This window comes from Acartia tonsa, chromosome 11 (genome assembly GCF_053477335.1).
Source record: "Acartia tonsa isolate MP-2025a chromosome 11, ASM5347733v1, whole genome shotgun sequence".
NCBI classification, from domain to species: domain Eukaryota; kingdom Metazoa; phylum Arthropoda; class Copepoda; order Calanoida; family Acartiidae; genus Acartia; species Acartia tonsa.
In genome coordinates this window covers 11,365,643-11,383,163 of record NC_137270.1, presented here as the reverse complement: position 1 = coordinate 11,383,163, position 17,521 = coordinate 11,365,643, and the positions used below count along the sequence as shown (strand labels likewise).

General features: G+C 30.3%; 1 protein-coding gene across 1 annotated transcript in view; it reads left to right on the top strand.

Moving 5' to 3' along the window:
• Nucleotides 1–775: 775 nt before the first annotated feature.
• Nucleotides 776–17,521, top strand: part of LOC145331844 (uncharacterized) — a 79,054-nt gene continuing 62,308 nt past the window's right edge. Inside the window, exon 1 of the mRNA XM_080176693.1 lies at nucleotides 776–942. Within this exon, the coding sequence (XP_080032819.1) occupies nucleotides 923–942 (20 nt within the window). The 5' untranslated portion in view covers nucleotides 776–922. The remainder of the gene's footprint in view (nucleotides 943–17,521) is intronic.

Genomic DNA, 17,521 nt, shown 5'->3' with positions numbered 1-17,521 from the left:
TGACCCTCCCTTCTTGTTCATAGCTGTTTATTATCCATCTATCAATAGATTCCTATGCGGGTTTTTTCTTCAAAATCTTTAAACACTGAAATTCTTTTGATAAAACAAACCTATTGGGTTTTCAATTTTAGAAAGGTTCGAATAAGGCCCCTGGTTTTATTTTCAAAGTTGTGGAATAATTTCAGGCAATTTTTCCCTGCCCATATTTTCCCCATTCAAATACAATGACGACCATAGATATCCAAAATTTCTTCTGCTGCTATGTTGAACTTATGACAATAATGTGCAAAATCAAATCTTGATCTAACTTAAATCTTTACCATCATCTAAGTTTGCCCTGTTCTACTATTAGTTTATCAGAATCCTTATCTCTTTCCCTATAAACACACACTCACACACATAAAGTACGTAAGTATTAGACTCCGAGAGACGGCTTACCACCTCCCCAACCTCCGTAAACCTCCGATATTACGAACTCAGTATAAAGAGGGAGATAAGAGAGTGGGAAAGAGAAAGAAAGAGAGATAGAAAGAGAGAGTAAGGGAAAGAGATGGAAAGAGAGAGACAGAGAGAGAGACAGAGAGAGAGAGACAGAGAGAGAGAGAGACAGAGAGAGACAGAGAGAGAGAGACAGAGAGAGAGAGAGAGACAGAGAGAGAGAGAGAGAGAGAGAGAAAGAGAGTGAGAGAGAGAAAGAGAGAGAGAGAGTGAGAGAGAGAAAGAGAGAGAGAGAGGAACATCTACTTGTATGATATGAATCCAATCCGTCAGTATATGTCACTTTCTTTACCTAGCAGCCACGAAAATAAGAAAAAATTGTGTTTTAAAAAAATATGCTTCACAGTGATGCTTTATGTTGAAAAGTGAAATAAAATAAAAATCCACAAAAAAACTGAATTAAAAAAGTTACAAAATTTTGGAAATGAAAGACCTCAGCAAAAGGAAAATAACAACAAAATAAAAATTAATTAATAAAATATAGGTTTATTTATGCGGTAAGAAAATTCGGTTTCTACGTTTCAAAGAATGTCTTTTAGTCTGTCTAAATAAAAAGTCTCAATATTTGGCTTTTTAGGAGAGCCTTTTTATGGTATTAATCATAGAATTAAAAACCTTTTTATAAAAGTCAAATAATTAGTAAAAACAACTCTTATTAAAATAACTTACCTAAAAAGTATTTATTCTAGTTCTTCATTAACGCAACTAAGAATCATTTAACATCTGAATTATTATAAAAGTTCATTTAAAAACAATGTATTTTGTCTAAAAAATAATCATTTTGACTTTACTTGAAGATTGAGGTACAACCTGAACCTTGAAAAAAAATAAAATATGCTAAAAATGTTATTGTTATAAATGTATGTTCATGTTTTGCTCAATAATTTACAGCAAAACTTTTTTACTACTTTAATCTACTTAACCTATCCTAAATGAGCAACTAAACTTCTTTTTTTTTCTTGAAAAAGTTAACTATTGATTCATATGCAATATTAGAGAACACGTCCTATTTTGACTCAATTATGATCATTTTGCCTGGCAGAAAAGATTGAGACAACTGATCCTTAATCAATAATAAAGTAACTGAAAATGCCTTTAATTTTTTTTTTTTAAGTTTTTAAAATTTATTACTATGTATGCATATAAAATTTTATAAACCAAAGAAATGTGTGATCAAGTTGAAAACACGAAGTAGGTTTTTTGGATAATCGTTACCAGCAACATTCTTCCGTAAAGTGCACTAGATCCAGTCTTTTTTAAAGCTGCTATAATAACATCAGTTAGCGCTGGTTTTGAGCCAGAGGTATAGCCACTGATCACATTGTATTATTGACAGTTTCCGCAGATATTTAAATGAAAAATTATAAGATTAAAGCCATTTGATAGCCTTGATACGATCCTTTACATGATATTTTGGTATGGCTGAGAACCGGTTATTAAATGGTTTCTAAGCCATACTGGAAAAAATATTCCAAACCCAGGGTTCGCGAGAACTTTCATGAATTAGTTTTTTTTTACTGTACATACGGATTAGGAATTACCTTCCACGTAATACAGACTTTATCCAAAATGTTAAATAATTCCATGCAGTTGAATTCAAAACAAGCACAACTAATTACAAAAATATTAAAATTGTAAAAGTAATATTTATTCAGTTGATAACTAAATTTCATAACATTTTTCATGCTGGGACAAAATCTATGAATATACTATGTAATATCTAAAGACTTCTTAAACGGCTTTTGGGTTATTATTTTATATAAAAAAAACAGGAAGCTTAAAATAACTCCTATGTTAGCCACGTAACTTTAAGAATAGGTTGAATAATTGACATTCAAGCTTTTTATTTTTAGGGGGATAAAATAAGGGGTTTCAAAGGTTTTAAGGGGTATTCTAATAATTTTTGATAATGTTAAGTAGGGTAAAAAGAGGGGCTTTAAAGTTTGAGGGAAGTCAACACTAAACACCACTTTACCCACACTGTTGTTGGAAGCCTATGGATTTGATGCCCTCTCAAAAAACATACCAAATTATTTACAATTAAAAGAAAGTCCCATATCTGTTTCTTTCAGAGTTATTCATACTGAGGATAAACATGATGGCAACAAGGCAGACACACCCAGTTATTGGGTAGCTTTGCTACCAAAATTTTGCAGTTTTGTAAATGAAATGCATGCAGAAATATATGGAGTACATACATTTCTGCAGATGTATCACATTTTAAGATCCTCATAACCGCATTTGATAAAAACTGGCATTTAAGGGGATGATACAATGGCCGATAGGTTGATAAACATTCTCCATGATGATACAACAACTATTCCTTCAATGGAATACAATTAGCGAAAGAAACGTTTGGTCATCAACCAATCAAAATTCAATAAAAGTCCAAAAAGTTGTTATGCTAACTAATAAGAAAACTTTATTGTAAAACATTGGGGACTAGTGTAACAAACAGCCCTATATCCCCACCTTTCCTGAAATAAAACAGCTCAAACTACATCTTAGTCGCTTGCTTTTTATTTGCTTCATAATTAAACACCCCTTTATATATTTGGAGTGTCTTTTTGCTATCGTAAAATACAATGTTTATATCATTTTATGCAGAAGACATAGCACACCCGCGGAAAGATATAAAAAGATATCAAAATAAATGGTCATATAAATTTTACCCCAAAAGGAGAAAGATAGAAAAGGATTGAAAGAGAGAATGAATATGGTTTTAAGCACTATTAAATTGACTTGGGTGATAAGAGAGAGAAAGATGAATAGATAGTGAAAAACTTAATTAGAAATAGAAACAATGAGAAAGATAGATAGTTAGACAGATAAATAGATAGATAGAAAGAGAGAGAGAGAGAAGGAGAGAGGGGGGGGGGGGAGAAAGAAAAAAAGATAATGTTAAAGAATATATTTTTCAAAGATGATATTCTAAATTTTAATCCAAATCCAAAACTTTTATATAAAATCAGATTTTAATCAAATCAACAGTCTTTTATTTACACTTTTTCAAAATTTAGGAAAATTTTATCTAGTGTCACAAATTAAGTTAAACCTAAGCTATAAAAAATAACCTCTTAAACTGTAGATTTTGATATATTGCATTTCGGCATAAAAATGAAATTAAGATTTTTTATGAGAATTTTTTTTTCATTAGATTGACTTTAACGATCGAAAACCTAATCAAATCTCTTTAAAACTTGTGATCCTGGCTCTTGTCTTTTGTGATTTGGTATTAAAATTTAGATTTTAAACGAATTAGGGAAAAAGGACCCAGAGAAAAAGATAAAGGGAGAGAGAGAAAAAGCTTTTAAGAAGATTACATTGCTTAAATACATATTCTAGTTACAGGGTTATTCAAAAAAAATTTAAAACTATAAACAATTCTTACATAAAAGTAACAGAATCTGTGTCTGTCTTTCTGTATCCAAGGATCTCGCTAACCGCTGAACCGATATGGTTTTTCTTTACAATGTAGCTTCCCATAGGTCCTGGTTTATAACTATTTTGGGCCGCCCAGGGAAATAGCCGAAAAATAAACAAAAATATATTTAAAGCGCCACTGTATGACTTACTGGACTTCCTACAAGGGTGCCAAAACTTTTTCTTTTTAATGCTAAAATTGAAAATGGGGGCGGGGTCGAATTCTCCCCCCCCCCTCCTACATCAAGGGCCTTGACTTATGTGAAGCATATTTTACATGAAGAACCAAATTAGTTAAATGTTTAGTGAGATCCAAGCTGAAAAAAAATAGTTATTTCTCGCATCGTATTATAAACAGCTTTCCGCGGATATAGAATGTACAATTATAACGACACCTCGGGGCTAAAAAACTGGTTTAATCTTATTATTGTACATTTTATATTCGTAGAAAGCTGGATATAATACGATGCTAGACATAGTTTTTTCTTATGGATGAGAACCGGTTCCTATCCACCGGATTAGAATGAATACGAGAAAAAAAACCTTACTTCTTTTTAATTTTTCTAGCAGCTTCGTCACTAGAATCTAGGGATTGAAAGGTAGTAAAGTAGTGTTCTAAATAGTCTTTATGTAATAGAATATCAATATATTCGAAAAAAAGCATTAAAAAAAATAGGATATCAATATATTCGAAAAAAAAGCATTTTAAAAAATAGGATATCAATATATTAAAAAAAAAAGCATTTTAAAAAATGAAACAATTGTTTTGGATCACCCTGTAAATTTTTTAGTGTATTTTAAACATTGTAATGCAGTGTTGCTTTTTCAGATATCTGAAATATTTCAACATATATACACAAACAACTTTCCCCCCCTGTATACATTTCAAAAAGCGTAGCTAAAGTACTATTGGCAATGTAGATACGTTTTTTTTGTTACGTCACATTGTAACCTTCCAACTTAAGTAGCAAGCCTATTTTATCAAAAATGTATTAAAAACTAGTATGATCAAATTTTTTTTATGTTTAAAAATGGATATTCTATGTCTTATTAAAAAAAAATCATAATCTCACTTTTAGCTATGAATTCAATTAAAAGTAAAAAGTCTAATTTGAATTAAATTAAATTTAATTTCAACTTTCTCCTAGTAAATAATAGTAATAGTAAATATTTTATCAGCTGAGCTTCTATATAATGGATGTTGTTATTCTTGTTGATATGAAAGTATTTATTTGTTAGCAATAACAAACCTACATTTCATTTCTAAAAACAACATTTTTGTTTTTAGCAAAAAAAAGGTAGATTTTAATGTGATAACTTAAGAATGGATGTAGAATATACGTGGATATTATGACAGGGGACAAAATTATCGCCAATTTAGATTACTGACATGGACATCATTTATTGGTCAGTTCGTTCATCCAGTAGCAGGGAAGAGGGGGTAGAGGGAGAGGTTAGACCGTTATTTTAGCCAGCTACAAGTTACACTTTATTAGAGTACATTAATCTGACCTAAGATCCAAGTAATAATAATGTTAGGCAAGAGAAAAAAATTGTATTCATAAAACTTATCCTAAAAGTACTTCTTTACATTCTACGCTTACTATCTAAAAAGTTTTTAACTTTATTACCTATATTTTTACTATTTTTACACAGCTACTATGAAATTAAATATTCCAAATTAATTTCACAATCCCTCTTACCAGAATTGAACCACGCACTGCAGTAAATCCCCTCCCACCTATTCAATCACTTAAAGAATGTAAAAATATAAAAATGTATTTTTTAGATAGGGTAGGTAAAGTAAGGAAAGCCCTTGAGGATCATAGCTCCCTGTAGGGCCTAGAAACATGTTTTATATATATATTTTTTTGAAAATGATAAAGATAAATATGAAATTCTACTGCTATCTATAATACAAAGTAGAACGATGTCTGTCCGTCTGTCCGTCTGTCTGTCCGTCTGTCCGTCTGTCCGTCTGAAGCTTAAGATCTCGGTAACCGCTAAACCAAATGGGCTCTACTCTTCAGGGAATATACCTACTGGTCCTGTGGTGGTTTTAAGATATTTTCTTGGGGGGTGGGACACCCCCAACCCCCCCCGAAAACAAAAAAATCCCCCCCCCATTTTTTTTTTTTTGCAGAAGATTTCCTTGGTCCTTTTACGAATTTCACCTTAATTTTTTTTATCACCTCTTGGGGCAAAGCCCCTAGAGGCTAGGGGCGAAGCCGCTAGTGATATTTATAAATAGGTATAAGATTAAACTTTTTCGTGCTTTTTAATTATCATAAAATGCTGAATAATCAGGGTTATTAAGGGATAAGACTATGGATCAATACAGCTTATACCAATAACGAAATTAATTCGAAAAAAATCACGAAACCTAAACGTGGTTTTCAGCTGTCGTTGGGGGGCAACAAATCGTAAAATTGACGTCCTCTCCATTTGCCCCCCAAATATTATTTTAGATTTATTTCACTTGTTGGTTATACCTTATACCTGGGATCAATAGGGGGGTTGTCAACTGTTCCGTGGCATAAAGTAAAGGCCTTAAATTTGCACATTTAAGACTTCCAGATAAGGATCTTGCAATCAAAAGATAGTTTTCTGTGATTTGATACCTACGTTTAGCCCAATTACTTCATTATAAAAGAAATGGATTTATTATTACTTTGATTTTACACCAGATTATAACTTACTCTAAGAAAGTGAAACTTGTAGCCGGCTTAAATAATGATACCCCCTTCATCCCCTTTAACCCATCAATTCCCTTCCTACTGGATAAACGAACTGACAAATAAATGATGCCCATGTTAGCAACATAAATTGATAAATTTTCTTATATCCTCATATATTCTATATCCATTATAAAAGAATAGTTTAATGATGATCTAATAGCAAACCCTTACCTTATAATTTTATTAAAAGAACGTACGTGCCTACGCGAAAGAATTGCCGGGTTGCTACGCATCTAAAACAAAGTTTTGATAAAAGTATTCAACTTTTGACAAATTTATGCTCAACATCTTTCTTCTGGGGTGGGTATTCACAGCCGCACATGTATCACATTTTTAAAACATGTTAATTGCATATTATTTTTGCATCAGCAAAATCTGTTCCTTCCCCTCACTCTAATCGCTAGACAAACTTTATAATATATATTTGCTACTGAATTTGTTTTGTTGGCGAAAATGAAGACACATAAAATCTTTTATGAAAGGTATTAACATGAAACAACTAATTTTAATTGAATTTGTACTCTCATTTGTTTGGTTCTGTCTTTTTGTATGATTTTTAAAAAAATTTTATGATCTTTTTGCTCTGTTTTTTTTCTCTAATTATCTACCTCCCTATCTTTTTTATATTCTACACAGTGTCTACTCTCAGGGCAGGAGGGGACATTGAGCTGTTTATTACATTAGTCCCCAAAGTTTATAATAACGCTTTCTTATTCGTTGGATTATCAACTTTTGGGACTTTGATGCATTTTGATTGGTTGGCTCATTAATTTGAGTGTCCAAATGTTTCAACCACTAATTGAAATCTACAGAAGGGATAATTTTATGTTTAATCATTGGGTATGTACATCAATTTAGATTCCTGGTCTACGCTGTTTCTTATTCTTATTCTTTTTGACTACCCTACTTATATACAAACCATTCCTTGTTAAGACTATAAGTAAGTGAGAAAAATCTCAGAGTTAGTTGAAAGTTTTGATATTAGATTAAAGTTACAATGGAAACAAATTAGATGTATTTTCTGTAAACCTTAAGTGGAACACAGAAACTCCCTTGAACCTTCTTGCTTAAAAATACGTGTTTTTAGCTCCTGTGGGAAGCTCTAAACTTACAAGGCTCTTCTAACTTTTTCTAAGCCTATCCAAAAAAGCAAAAAAATAAAGTATTTTCCAAAAATAGAGAGGATAAGAAAACGAAATATGAAGGAACACAGCTAGTCGATATCCCCAAATAAAGATTGCTCAAAAGTTCCTTGTGTTTTAAGCCAACAAACGCATTTATAAACCTAATCATTACGAGGCACTGTAAGATATACTGGTACCCAAAGTTTTATAAACACGTTCTCTCAATCGTTGTTTTAAAACTTTGGGGACTTTTATAATTTTGACTGGCGAGCAGTGTCAAAACTTTTCCATCAATGGCTTTAATTTACAGATGGAACGAATTTGGTAAGCATAATCAATTTATCATCCATTGTCTAATCTTTTAAAATGCTGAGAAGTATAGTATATGTATATGACTAGAGTTGGCTCAATATAACTATATCGCTATTGGCTAGTTTTCTATAAGTACATATCTATTTATCTATTTCTCAATAAATCAATTTTACTCCCCCCCAATTACTATCTAAAAGAATAAAGTAAATATTTATTAATTGAAATGATTTAAAAAAAAAATTTTCAATTATATTTTTTTCACATTACCATCACCAAAGGGTTAATATGATTAAAATTTTAGCTTTAATATTTTAACACAAAGGAAGTGTCGCCACAATCGAATTCTTTTAAAATACAGTTTTCTTAGATTTATTCTATTATGAACATATATTTTTTATTCATGAAAAAATGATTAAATACTTCAATGTAATTCAAATATCTACATGAAGTGAAAAACTTAATTTATTCCATAAACAAATAGAATAAAGGTCTTATCGCTTTGGTCAATGAGAGTTTAATGAGGATTATTGGAGCACTATGAGTTTTAAACACTTTACCATTGGAAGACTCGAGCTCATTTATAGACGTTTATTTCCTATATAGATCTGTCATGAATCTTGATGTAATAAAGCAGGCTGTTTTGTAAATGTTAAAAATTGGAAGATTTCATTAAATAAAAGTAATCGCAAATATACTTAGTAAATAAGAAAATGTTTATATTAAAATGAGGGAAACTATAAACACAGAACAAGTTTCTTTTAACCAAGGAGTGTTTATACAAAATTGTAAATTTGAAAAAATGATATCTACTAATACAAAGTAGAATGATGTCTGTCCGTCCCTTAAGATCTCGGTAACCACTGAACCGATCAGATTCTACTTTTCAGGGAATATACCTACTGGTCCTGTGGTGGTTTTAGGCTATTTTCTTGGAGGGTTGGACACCCCCAACTACCCCAAAAACAAAAATCCCCTCCTTTTTTTTTGCTGAAGATTTCCTTGGTCCTTTTTCGAATTTCGCCAAAAAAAATGTTTTTTCCTTCTTTAGATATGTGTCCTTTTGTTAATTATAATCTTTAGAACTGCTTGGTCAATAGATAATTTATTCCACTAAATACCTATATTTCTACAAAAACATGGAAACATTTCATGAACGTACTTTTTTCGACTTACTTTCGATCACATGCGAGTTTACACTTAAATCTGTTTTGCAAGATTTTTAATGTCCTATTATGACAGTACAATTTCAGACTACTTCAAGACTCCTACTGTGTTATTATACTCTTTCACAATATCTTTAGAACCGAATCTCTTTATATTTATATTTTGAATTATATACATCATACTTGTAATGGAGATTTTTAGAATGGCTATAAAGGAAGAGAGAGGGCAAAAACGACTTAAATAAACACTTAACTGTTTTCTAATGTTTAACTCGGGGGTTTTTAATAGATCATATATGATTTTTTTTTACAAACTTGCAGTGTTTTTTTTTACAAACTTGCAGTGTTTTTTTTACAAACTTGCAGTGTTTTTTACAAACTTCAGTGTTTTTTTTTACAAACTTGCAGTGTTTTTTTTTACAAACTTCAGTGTTTTTTTTACAATCTTGCAGTGTTTTTTTATTACAAACTTTTCTTTTTTTTACTTTTCCATTTGTTATTATAATCTACAGAAGAGTAAAAGTATTTGTCATAATTAAGGTTGTTAATTATTGTCTTATCCATCTCTTATATCTGACTAATTTACATTCCTTTCTTTTCTTTATCAATTAGCTAATTTTGTTGCTAATACTAAACTTAGATATCAAATCACCACCAACTTTTTTGAGATTTGTTTTAAAGGTTTAAGATCTATATGAGAATAAAAAGAGTTTTCTTTATTCTATGTAAATCATATTCTATTTATTCTCCACATTTTAGAACTTTGATCCTTTTAAAATTAGATCTTGATTATATTTTTAAAATTGATATGATTCATTAAAATTAAAAAAACATGTTTATAGTACTAAATAAAAACTTTAATCCGATATATACTAAACTAATGGCTGCGCTAGCCTAAAACCATCCCCAAGATGGGAGATCCTAACTGACAAAAACTTTTAAAATATAATAATACATAGACAAAGAAATACAATTATTTTAATCAATATTGTTTCACTTTATTTTATTTTTAACATTACATAATTAAAACTGATAAAACTAATCGAAAATTTATTTTTTCAGTGTAAATGTTTTGTTTTAAAAATCAGCAAAATTTTAATTTTGCTATGTCAGAATGAAAATTAAAATTTATTATTTTTACCTTCCTACTTCCTTCCACCCCCTCTAACCAATCAATTTCCCTTACACTAGATGAACGAACTGACCAATAAATGCGGCCCATGTTAGCAACCTATGGTGACGACAAATATTCCCTTTCAATATATCCACGTTTATATAATCTATACAATTCCTCTATTTCAAGGCTCAATCTTATTTAAAGAGGTGAAATACGATTAGACAAACAGTTGATAATAAGACCTTTATCCGCAGGTACCATCATCGCTCTCACCTGTTTAAAAGCCAAGACATTTTTGCAGCTACATGCATTTAGACAACACAAAAGCGCCTTTAGGCCTATGTAGTAGATAACAAACAATCATTTAATTTTAGACAAATATACTTTTTATCTTGTTTCAAAATTACATTAATGCTTTAAATTTTATTTCACTCCAAAAATTAGATATAAAATATCAAATCAATATATGTATGTATATATTCTAATTTAGTTAGACATAATTCAGAAATATAGCACATATGTCGCTTCTTAAAAAAATAGTTATTTATCCAAACGTATTATAGACATCTTCTCACGGATATTAAAATGAAAAATTATAAGATTAAACCAGTTTTGATAGCCCCAAGGGGCCGAAGGCTTTTTCACTCGTCATTGCTTCAGTACATATCGACATAATTATACTTGGTTTTCTAGTAATTAATACCAATAACTAAAACTGCACTTCATTGGTTTTTCCTTTCTTTTCCTCTTTTTTACAACTAATAATCATAAAGTAAATAAAAAGTAAGTTATAATTACCTTTTATATTGTGTTGCAGGGATATTACAATGGACACTAATATTAGCATTTTTGTATCAGATTTTTTTAATGTAAAGTTTATAAATTTGTTGATGATTTTTGTTTTGTTTAATTTTGCAATGAGCATATAACGCTATTCTCATGATAGCTTTGAAGCCATATTAATGCCATACTGGATTTGATTTTGGTCAAGTAATTTTATTTATTAGAATCCTTGTTCCTTAATCATAATTAGTTGAAAATAAACCCTAATTGATAGTCAAGTATAATCAGTAATATAAGGCATTATCAATTTTATTTAATATTTTTTATTACAAAGAACTAGTATGTACATCTAAGAGTATGTTATTTAAGTTCTAAAAAACGGCTAAGAAGCGTCAGAGTATTTTATGAAATCGCTATAAAGGTCTCCCCTTAACAAAAAGCCCTACTGCTTTAGTACTATTTGTTTCATGGTTGATAAATCTGTATAATTTTGTAGTTTTTATTTTAACAAGCACAATCCCTTTACTACTTCGTAAATTACCTTATAATTTATGTGGGTAGATCAAACTTTTTCTTTGTTTATACTCATTTTTAAGTAGCAAAGCTATATGTCTGTTGGTCTGTCTGTATTTGATGCTTTCCTTACACTCTTATAATGTAATTAAAATTTTCATTATACACAAAAGCAGTATAAACACATTTGGGAATAAAGGTCACATTTTTGACGGCTATATAAGTTTTATCTTTTAAGCTTAAAGTACAAATGAATGCATTTTTAATTTAAAATTGATTTTTTGTATACTTTATTAAATTGAATTTAAGGAAAACATATTTGTCTTATAAATAGACTTTCATACTTCCAGTAAAAATTTTGCTTATTTATAATCATTTTTGAATTTCTACTTTTTCTTATTAATCATTGTCAGTCGGTCCTGATTAACTATTTCTCATTAAAAAAAAATTGAAATACGCGTATATGAATCCAATATATTGACTTTATTAATCAATTTTTTTGCTGTTTTAAAATTTACCTACCAATCGAAGAAAATTGGTGTGTACACCCTTCCGAAGATGTGTCCCATTATCGTATCATCAATATAATCTAATGTGCTAATGTCGTATGGGTGAGTTGCACCTGGACTGAACAGTCAACTTGTCAACTCAAGGCCAGACTCTTGGTCCTTCACCTCATACCCGTGGTACAGTACATTACAGTCAACCAACTCTTTGTGATGCACGACCTTTGTCTGAGAAGTCCTAACTGTGCATGGTAACGAGTTGCGCCTGTTTTGGGCCAAGGCATTCCCCCCACTCTAACTATTTACGTCGCGCATCTGACATAGTAGCAGTGGGAACCATTTTTAACGTCTTTAGGTATGACGCGGTGTCGGACCGAGATTCGAACCTAACACCTTCCCGACGACGAGCGGATGCGCTACGTGTTGAGCCACGGTCGCGGGTTATCAATATAATCTAATAAATCATAATAAAATTATGACAAACGGGTGCTTTCAAAGTTTTTAGTATATTTGCTTCTTAATAACTACGTCCGGTAAGACAGAGAAAGCTAACAAAATTTGGTTTTCTTAACACCAATTAAAGAAGGAGGCTTATGATTTCTACTGTAAACTTCCCTAGGGCATGCTTGAGCATTTTATAACATTGGCTGCTGCTTTTTTTCATTGTGCAGATGTTTTAACATGCGGAATTGATTGCACAAACAGTGTGTCAATAAATACATTATAAATTGTAGAGAAGCTGCGTTCCTATTGATTCTTAATGTATTTTGGCCATATTGTTTAAAATAAACTCAAAATATGGTAAAGTATTCAAACAAACTAATTTAATAATTTTGGATTGGTTGATTTCAAGCTTTTTCATCAATAATTTCAATCCCTAGAAGGACTAATTTTGTTTATCATGGTTGGGGGATATATATCCATTGTCTCATCTCTTAAAATTCCTGAGCTGGATCTTTAAATCTTTTTAGTGGTGGCCAGATCGGGGTGCACAGAATTTCAGCCAATCACAGTGCGGCATTTCATAAAATACTGTGCTCTCATTGGTGGAAAGTTGGCTCACCCCGATCTGGCTCACCACTAAAATGATTTAAAGATCCAGCTCTGATACAAAAAGAGACTGTATTCGTTAGGGATCATGTGGGAGAATGCATAGGAAGAAAAATTGATCTAGAGCTCTAATTATGATAATCAAAATTATCGCTTTTATATTTATCATGTTGGTGTAAATATTTGTACAACGTATCAAGTTCTTAATTTTATAGCCATTGAAAAAACGCAATGAGAAACAAAATTGCACCTTCTGTAGATTAGAATCAATGATCATAAAGTTTGTAACCAACAACAAATCAAGATTCAAAAACGTTTCAGGCTATCAAAGACGATAGCGCGTTTCTAAAACGTTGGGTACCTGCGTAATTTTCAGTTACTAGTCTACTATTTGTTTATTAGAATACTTACACCCCAACTCGACTACTTAATGATGAAAAATAAAGCCTAAAAACCGATGATTTATATCCTTCCAATTAAAGCAATTTTTAACCATTAAACAAGAATACTTTCATGCATAATAGGCGAAGCTAAGATTTTCTGTTGTATTCTATTGGTTAACTTGGTTCTAATATTACATTCACCTTCTATTCTAATAAGCATTTTAACACCTTAAGGGACAAACAGACATATAAACAGTCATACCTTATGACGGATATTGGATATTGTATTAATAGGCAAACATATATAGATACGACTTTTAGAGTAGCTTCGTTACTAAAATTGAGCCAATATCAATAATTTACAAGTTTATACTCATTATAATTTATTTATTTTGAGTAATTATAGATATTTTGATCCTTCAAAACAAATTTGGAAAAATTAACTATGTTAATCGTGTAAATAGGTCTCCATATGAGCTTTTGGCTTGAACAAAAGACTTCATTTATGTTGAAACTTTGCTACTAAAAAGTTTCATTTCCATTGGCGTTTCGTTGATTTTCACAATGGCTTTTGATAGGTTATTTCAGGTTAGGTTATATTGGGTTAAATGATTGCCCCACAGGGTTAGAGCCCCCCGCATGTGCTAGATATAGGAGAAAAGCTACTGTGAAAAAACGAAGAAACGCCTTTAAGAGTCTTTGCCACGAAAGGGACTAAGCCTAAAAGTTTTAAGTCCCTTATTCGCAAATAATATGATCTTGGGTTATTTTGACACCAACAACCGCTTAACCCATAAAAAGCTGCTTGTATGTCCAATATGACATTAATAAATGAAAATGGTATAATTTAATTTCTCGTATTCATTCGAATCCGGTGGATAGGAACCGGTTCTCATCCATACGAAAAAACTATGTCTAGCATCGTATTATATCCAGCTTTCTACGAATAAAAAATGTACAATCATAAGATTAACACCAGTTTTTTTAGCCGTTGCCTTCGGCACCTCGGGGCTAAAAAAAACTAGTTTTAATCTTATAATTGTACATTCTATATCCGCGGAAAGCCGTTTATAATACGATGCGAAAAAAAACTATTCTAAAATTAGTAGGTAAAGTACAATACAGTTGTATCAAATAAATACATTTATAAATGTTAGATTCAAATAATTAGAAAGCTTTTATTTGGATACTGGGGTTAAAAAATCTATGTGTTTAAAATATATTAAAATAAAATTGGACTTTATGACTGGTGAAAAGCTCTAGACAAAATAGCTGCTTATAGTTATTAAAATATCAAAATAATAAAAGCAAAGATTCCAAATCTTTTCATTGTACTAATAGAAACAAAACTCAGAAACAATCCAATCAAATTATTGGTTGAAAAGTTACATATTTGTTAGGAAAGGGCTACTCATTTTTTTATTTCATTCATAGTTAATGTCTGGTTAATTATATAGAGAAATAAATCTATTATTGGTTTTTAAAATTCTTTTTCTCGTATTCATTCGAATCCGGTGGATAGGTACCGGTTCTCATCCATACGAAAAAACTATGTCTAGCATCGTATCATATCCAGCTTTCTACGAATATAAAAATGTACAATCGTAAGATTAAAACCAGTTTTTTTTAGCCCGTGCCTTCGGCACCTCGGGGCTAAAAAACTGGTTTTAATCTTATAATTGTACATTCTTTATCCGCGGAAAGCCGTTTATAATACGATGAAAGAAATAACTATTATTTATATGTTCGAATCTAGTATTTTCAATGGCTCATGTGTAATTTCATACTTCTATGATTATTTTTCATAAATATTTAAACATTAATAAACTTTTTAAAGTTGTTTTGGTAATTTTCCCTGTTCAATTATTATATCCTAGGCGCAGTTTGAATTATTTTCATTCTTATATGTCTGTAAGCCTGTCTGTTTATGTTTATTTTTGAACAAATTGGTCTGTTTTGTTGATTTGCGTGTAATTACAGGTTTATATCACGTTTAAATTGCAATTTGTCCATCTGTCTAATTAACTTTCTATATTCATTTAATTTCTTTATTTATGATTTTTAAAAAAATGTTTGTTTGTCTAAAATGTTTGCTGGGATCTAAATGGACTATACATAGACAGATAAATTGATGTACATCCCCAATGATGGTACAGAAAACTAATCCTCCTGTAGATTACATACGATTAGTTGGCAAAACGTTTGAACACTCAACTTAATGAACCAACCAATCAAAATTCAACAAAAGTCCTCAAAGTTGTTGAGCCAACGAGCAAGAAAATCTTGTAATCAACTTTGGAGACTAGTATAATTAACAGCCCAATGCCCCATCCCTCCCGATTTTTTTGTATATATCCTTATTTGTTAGTATGTCCTTTTTTCTGTTCTTCAGTTTGTCAGTGTATAGTAAGAGATATAAGTTTTCCGGAATTTTAATGTAGGGAGTAGATTTGAAATCTGCCTCAAATTTTAAGGATTTTTTATAAAATTCGTTTTTTGTAAAATTCTTTATCTAAAAGCGAAAATACATTTTAAGTTAATTAATTTTGACCAATAGGATAGGTGGATTTTAAACTACCTGCGCTCTAATTGGTTGAATGATGTACGACATCCAATCAGAGCGCAGATTTTTTAAATCCACCAATCACAGATGCCAAAATTAATTAACTTAATTTGTATTTCCGCTTTTAGATAAAGAATTATACTAAAAACGAATTTTATAAAAAATCCTTAAAATTTGATGCAGATTTAAAATCTACTCCCTACATTACAATTCCGGAAAACTTATATCTCTTAGTGTATAGTACATCTAAAACAAGCTAAAACAATAATTTGAACAAAAAATATGTATGCATTTTTTTCTCGAAAAAATTGCTGTTATGTTGAATAATTGCATAAAAATAGAAATTGCAACGTCTTAACTAATTTTAATCAAAGCATTGAAAATTAATCTCTACATAACGTCTAAATATTTTTTCTTACAAAAACCATGTTTGAATTATTTAAGATATTATTATATGAAATACATCATTTATAAAAAAAAAGTTCACCCTTAATAAATTAAGAATGATAAAAAGCTCGTATTCGACAGCAGCACTTTTTTGTTACCTATAATAGAAGATGAATTTAATTTTTCAGGACTATCAAAAATGCATTACAAAACTAGAATTTGTAAAGCTAAATTTGATTATATAAAATACACAATGTTTTTATATTTTGTCAAATTTGTATTGGATAATATGCAGAATTGAAGGGACACCTTGAATTGCATCATTATTTTAATTATTTTCACAGAGACATAGAGACATGTATAAGGAAAGTGCCAGTAAAATAGCCTAAAACAATCCCAAATTTAAATTCAAAATATAAATCTGTTGAAAAAAATCTTACCATTGCACATAACTGGATAATTGATTGTAGAACATGACAGGCAAAGATTTAAACAATTAAAAGAAATTCATGTTTTTAATTCTAAATATTAAATCTTTTTGATTGTTCTACTATTTTTATTGGTTCATCTATGTATGTCTTTACATAAAAATTAGAATAGTTGTAATTTTCATTTAATTAAATTTAAGTCAATTATCCAACCCCTCTCTTAAAAAAATATAAGGATGAAAATGTCCATACGTGGAGCGTCATTTAAGGCAACATAATTAAATGGAATTAAAGAGGCAGTTAAATAGTTGTCCTACTGACAATTTTATTATAAGGTCAATTATATCATTCAGTTAAGTTAATCTACACTACAAAAATCAAACCTTTATAATTTATGGGCTTTGCCAAATTCTAATTTAATAATGTCATCAAGCTGGCCATTCCAGAATAGCATTTTTACTTGCAACTTGGGAGAGGGGGCATGGATTTGTCAATTTACCGTTGAAGGGAAAATGCTGAAAAAAATTGTGCAG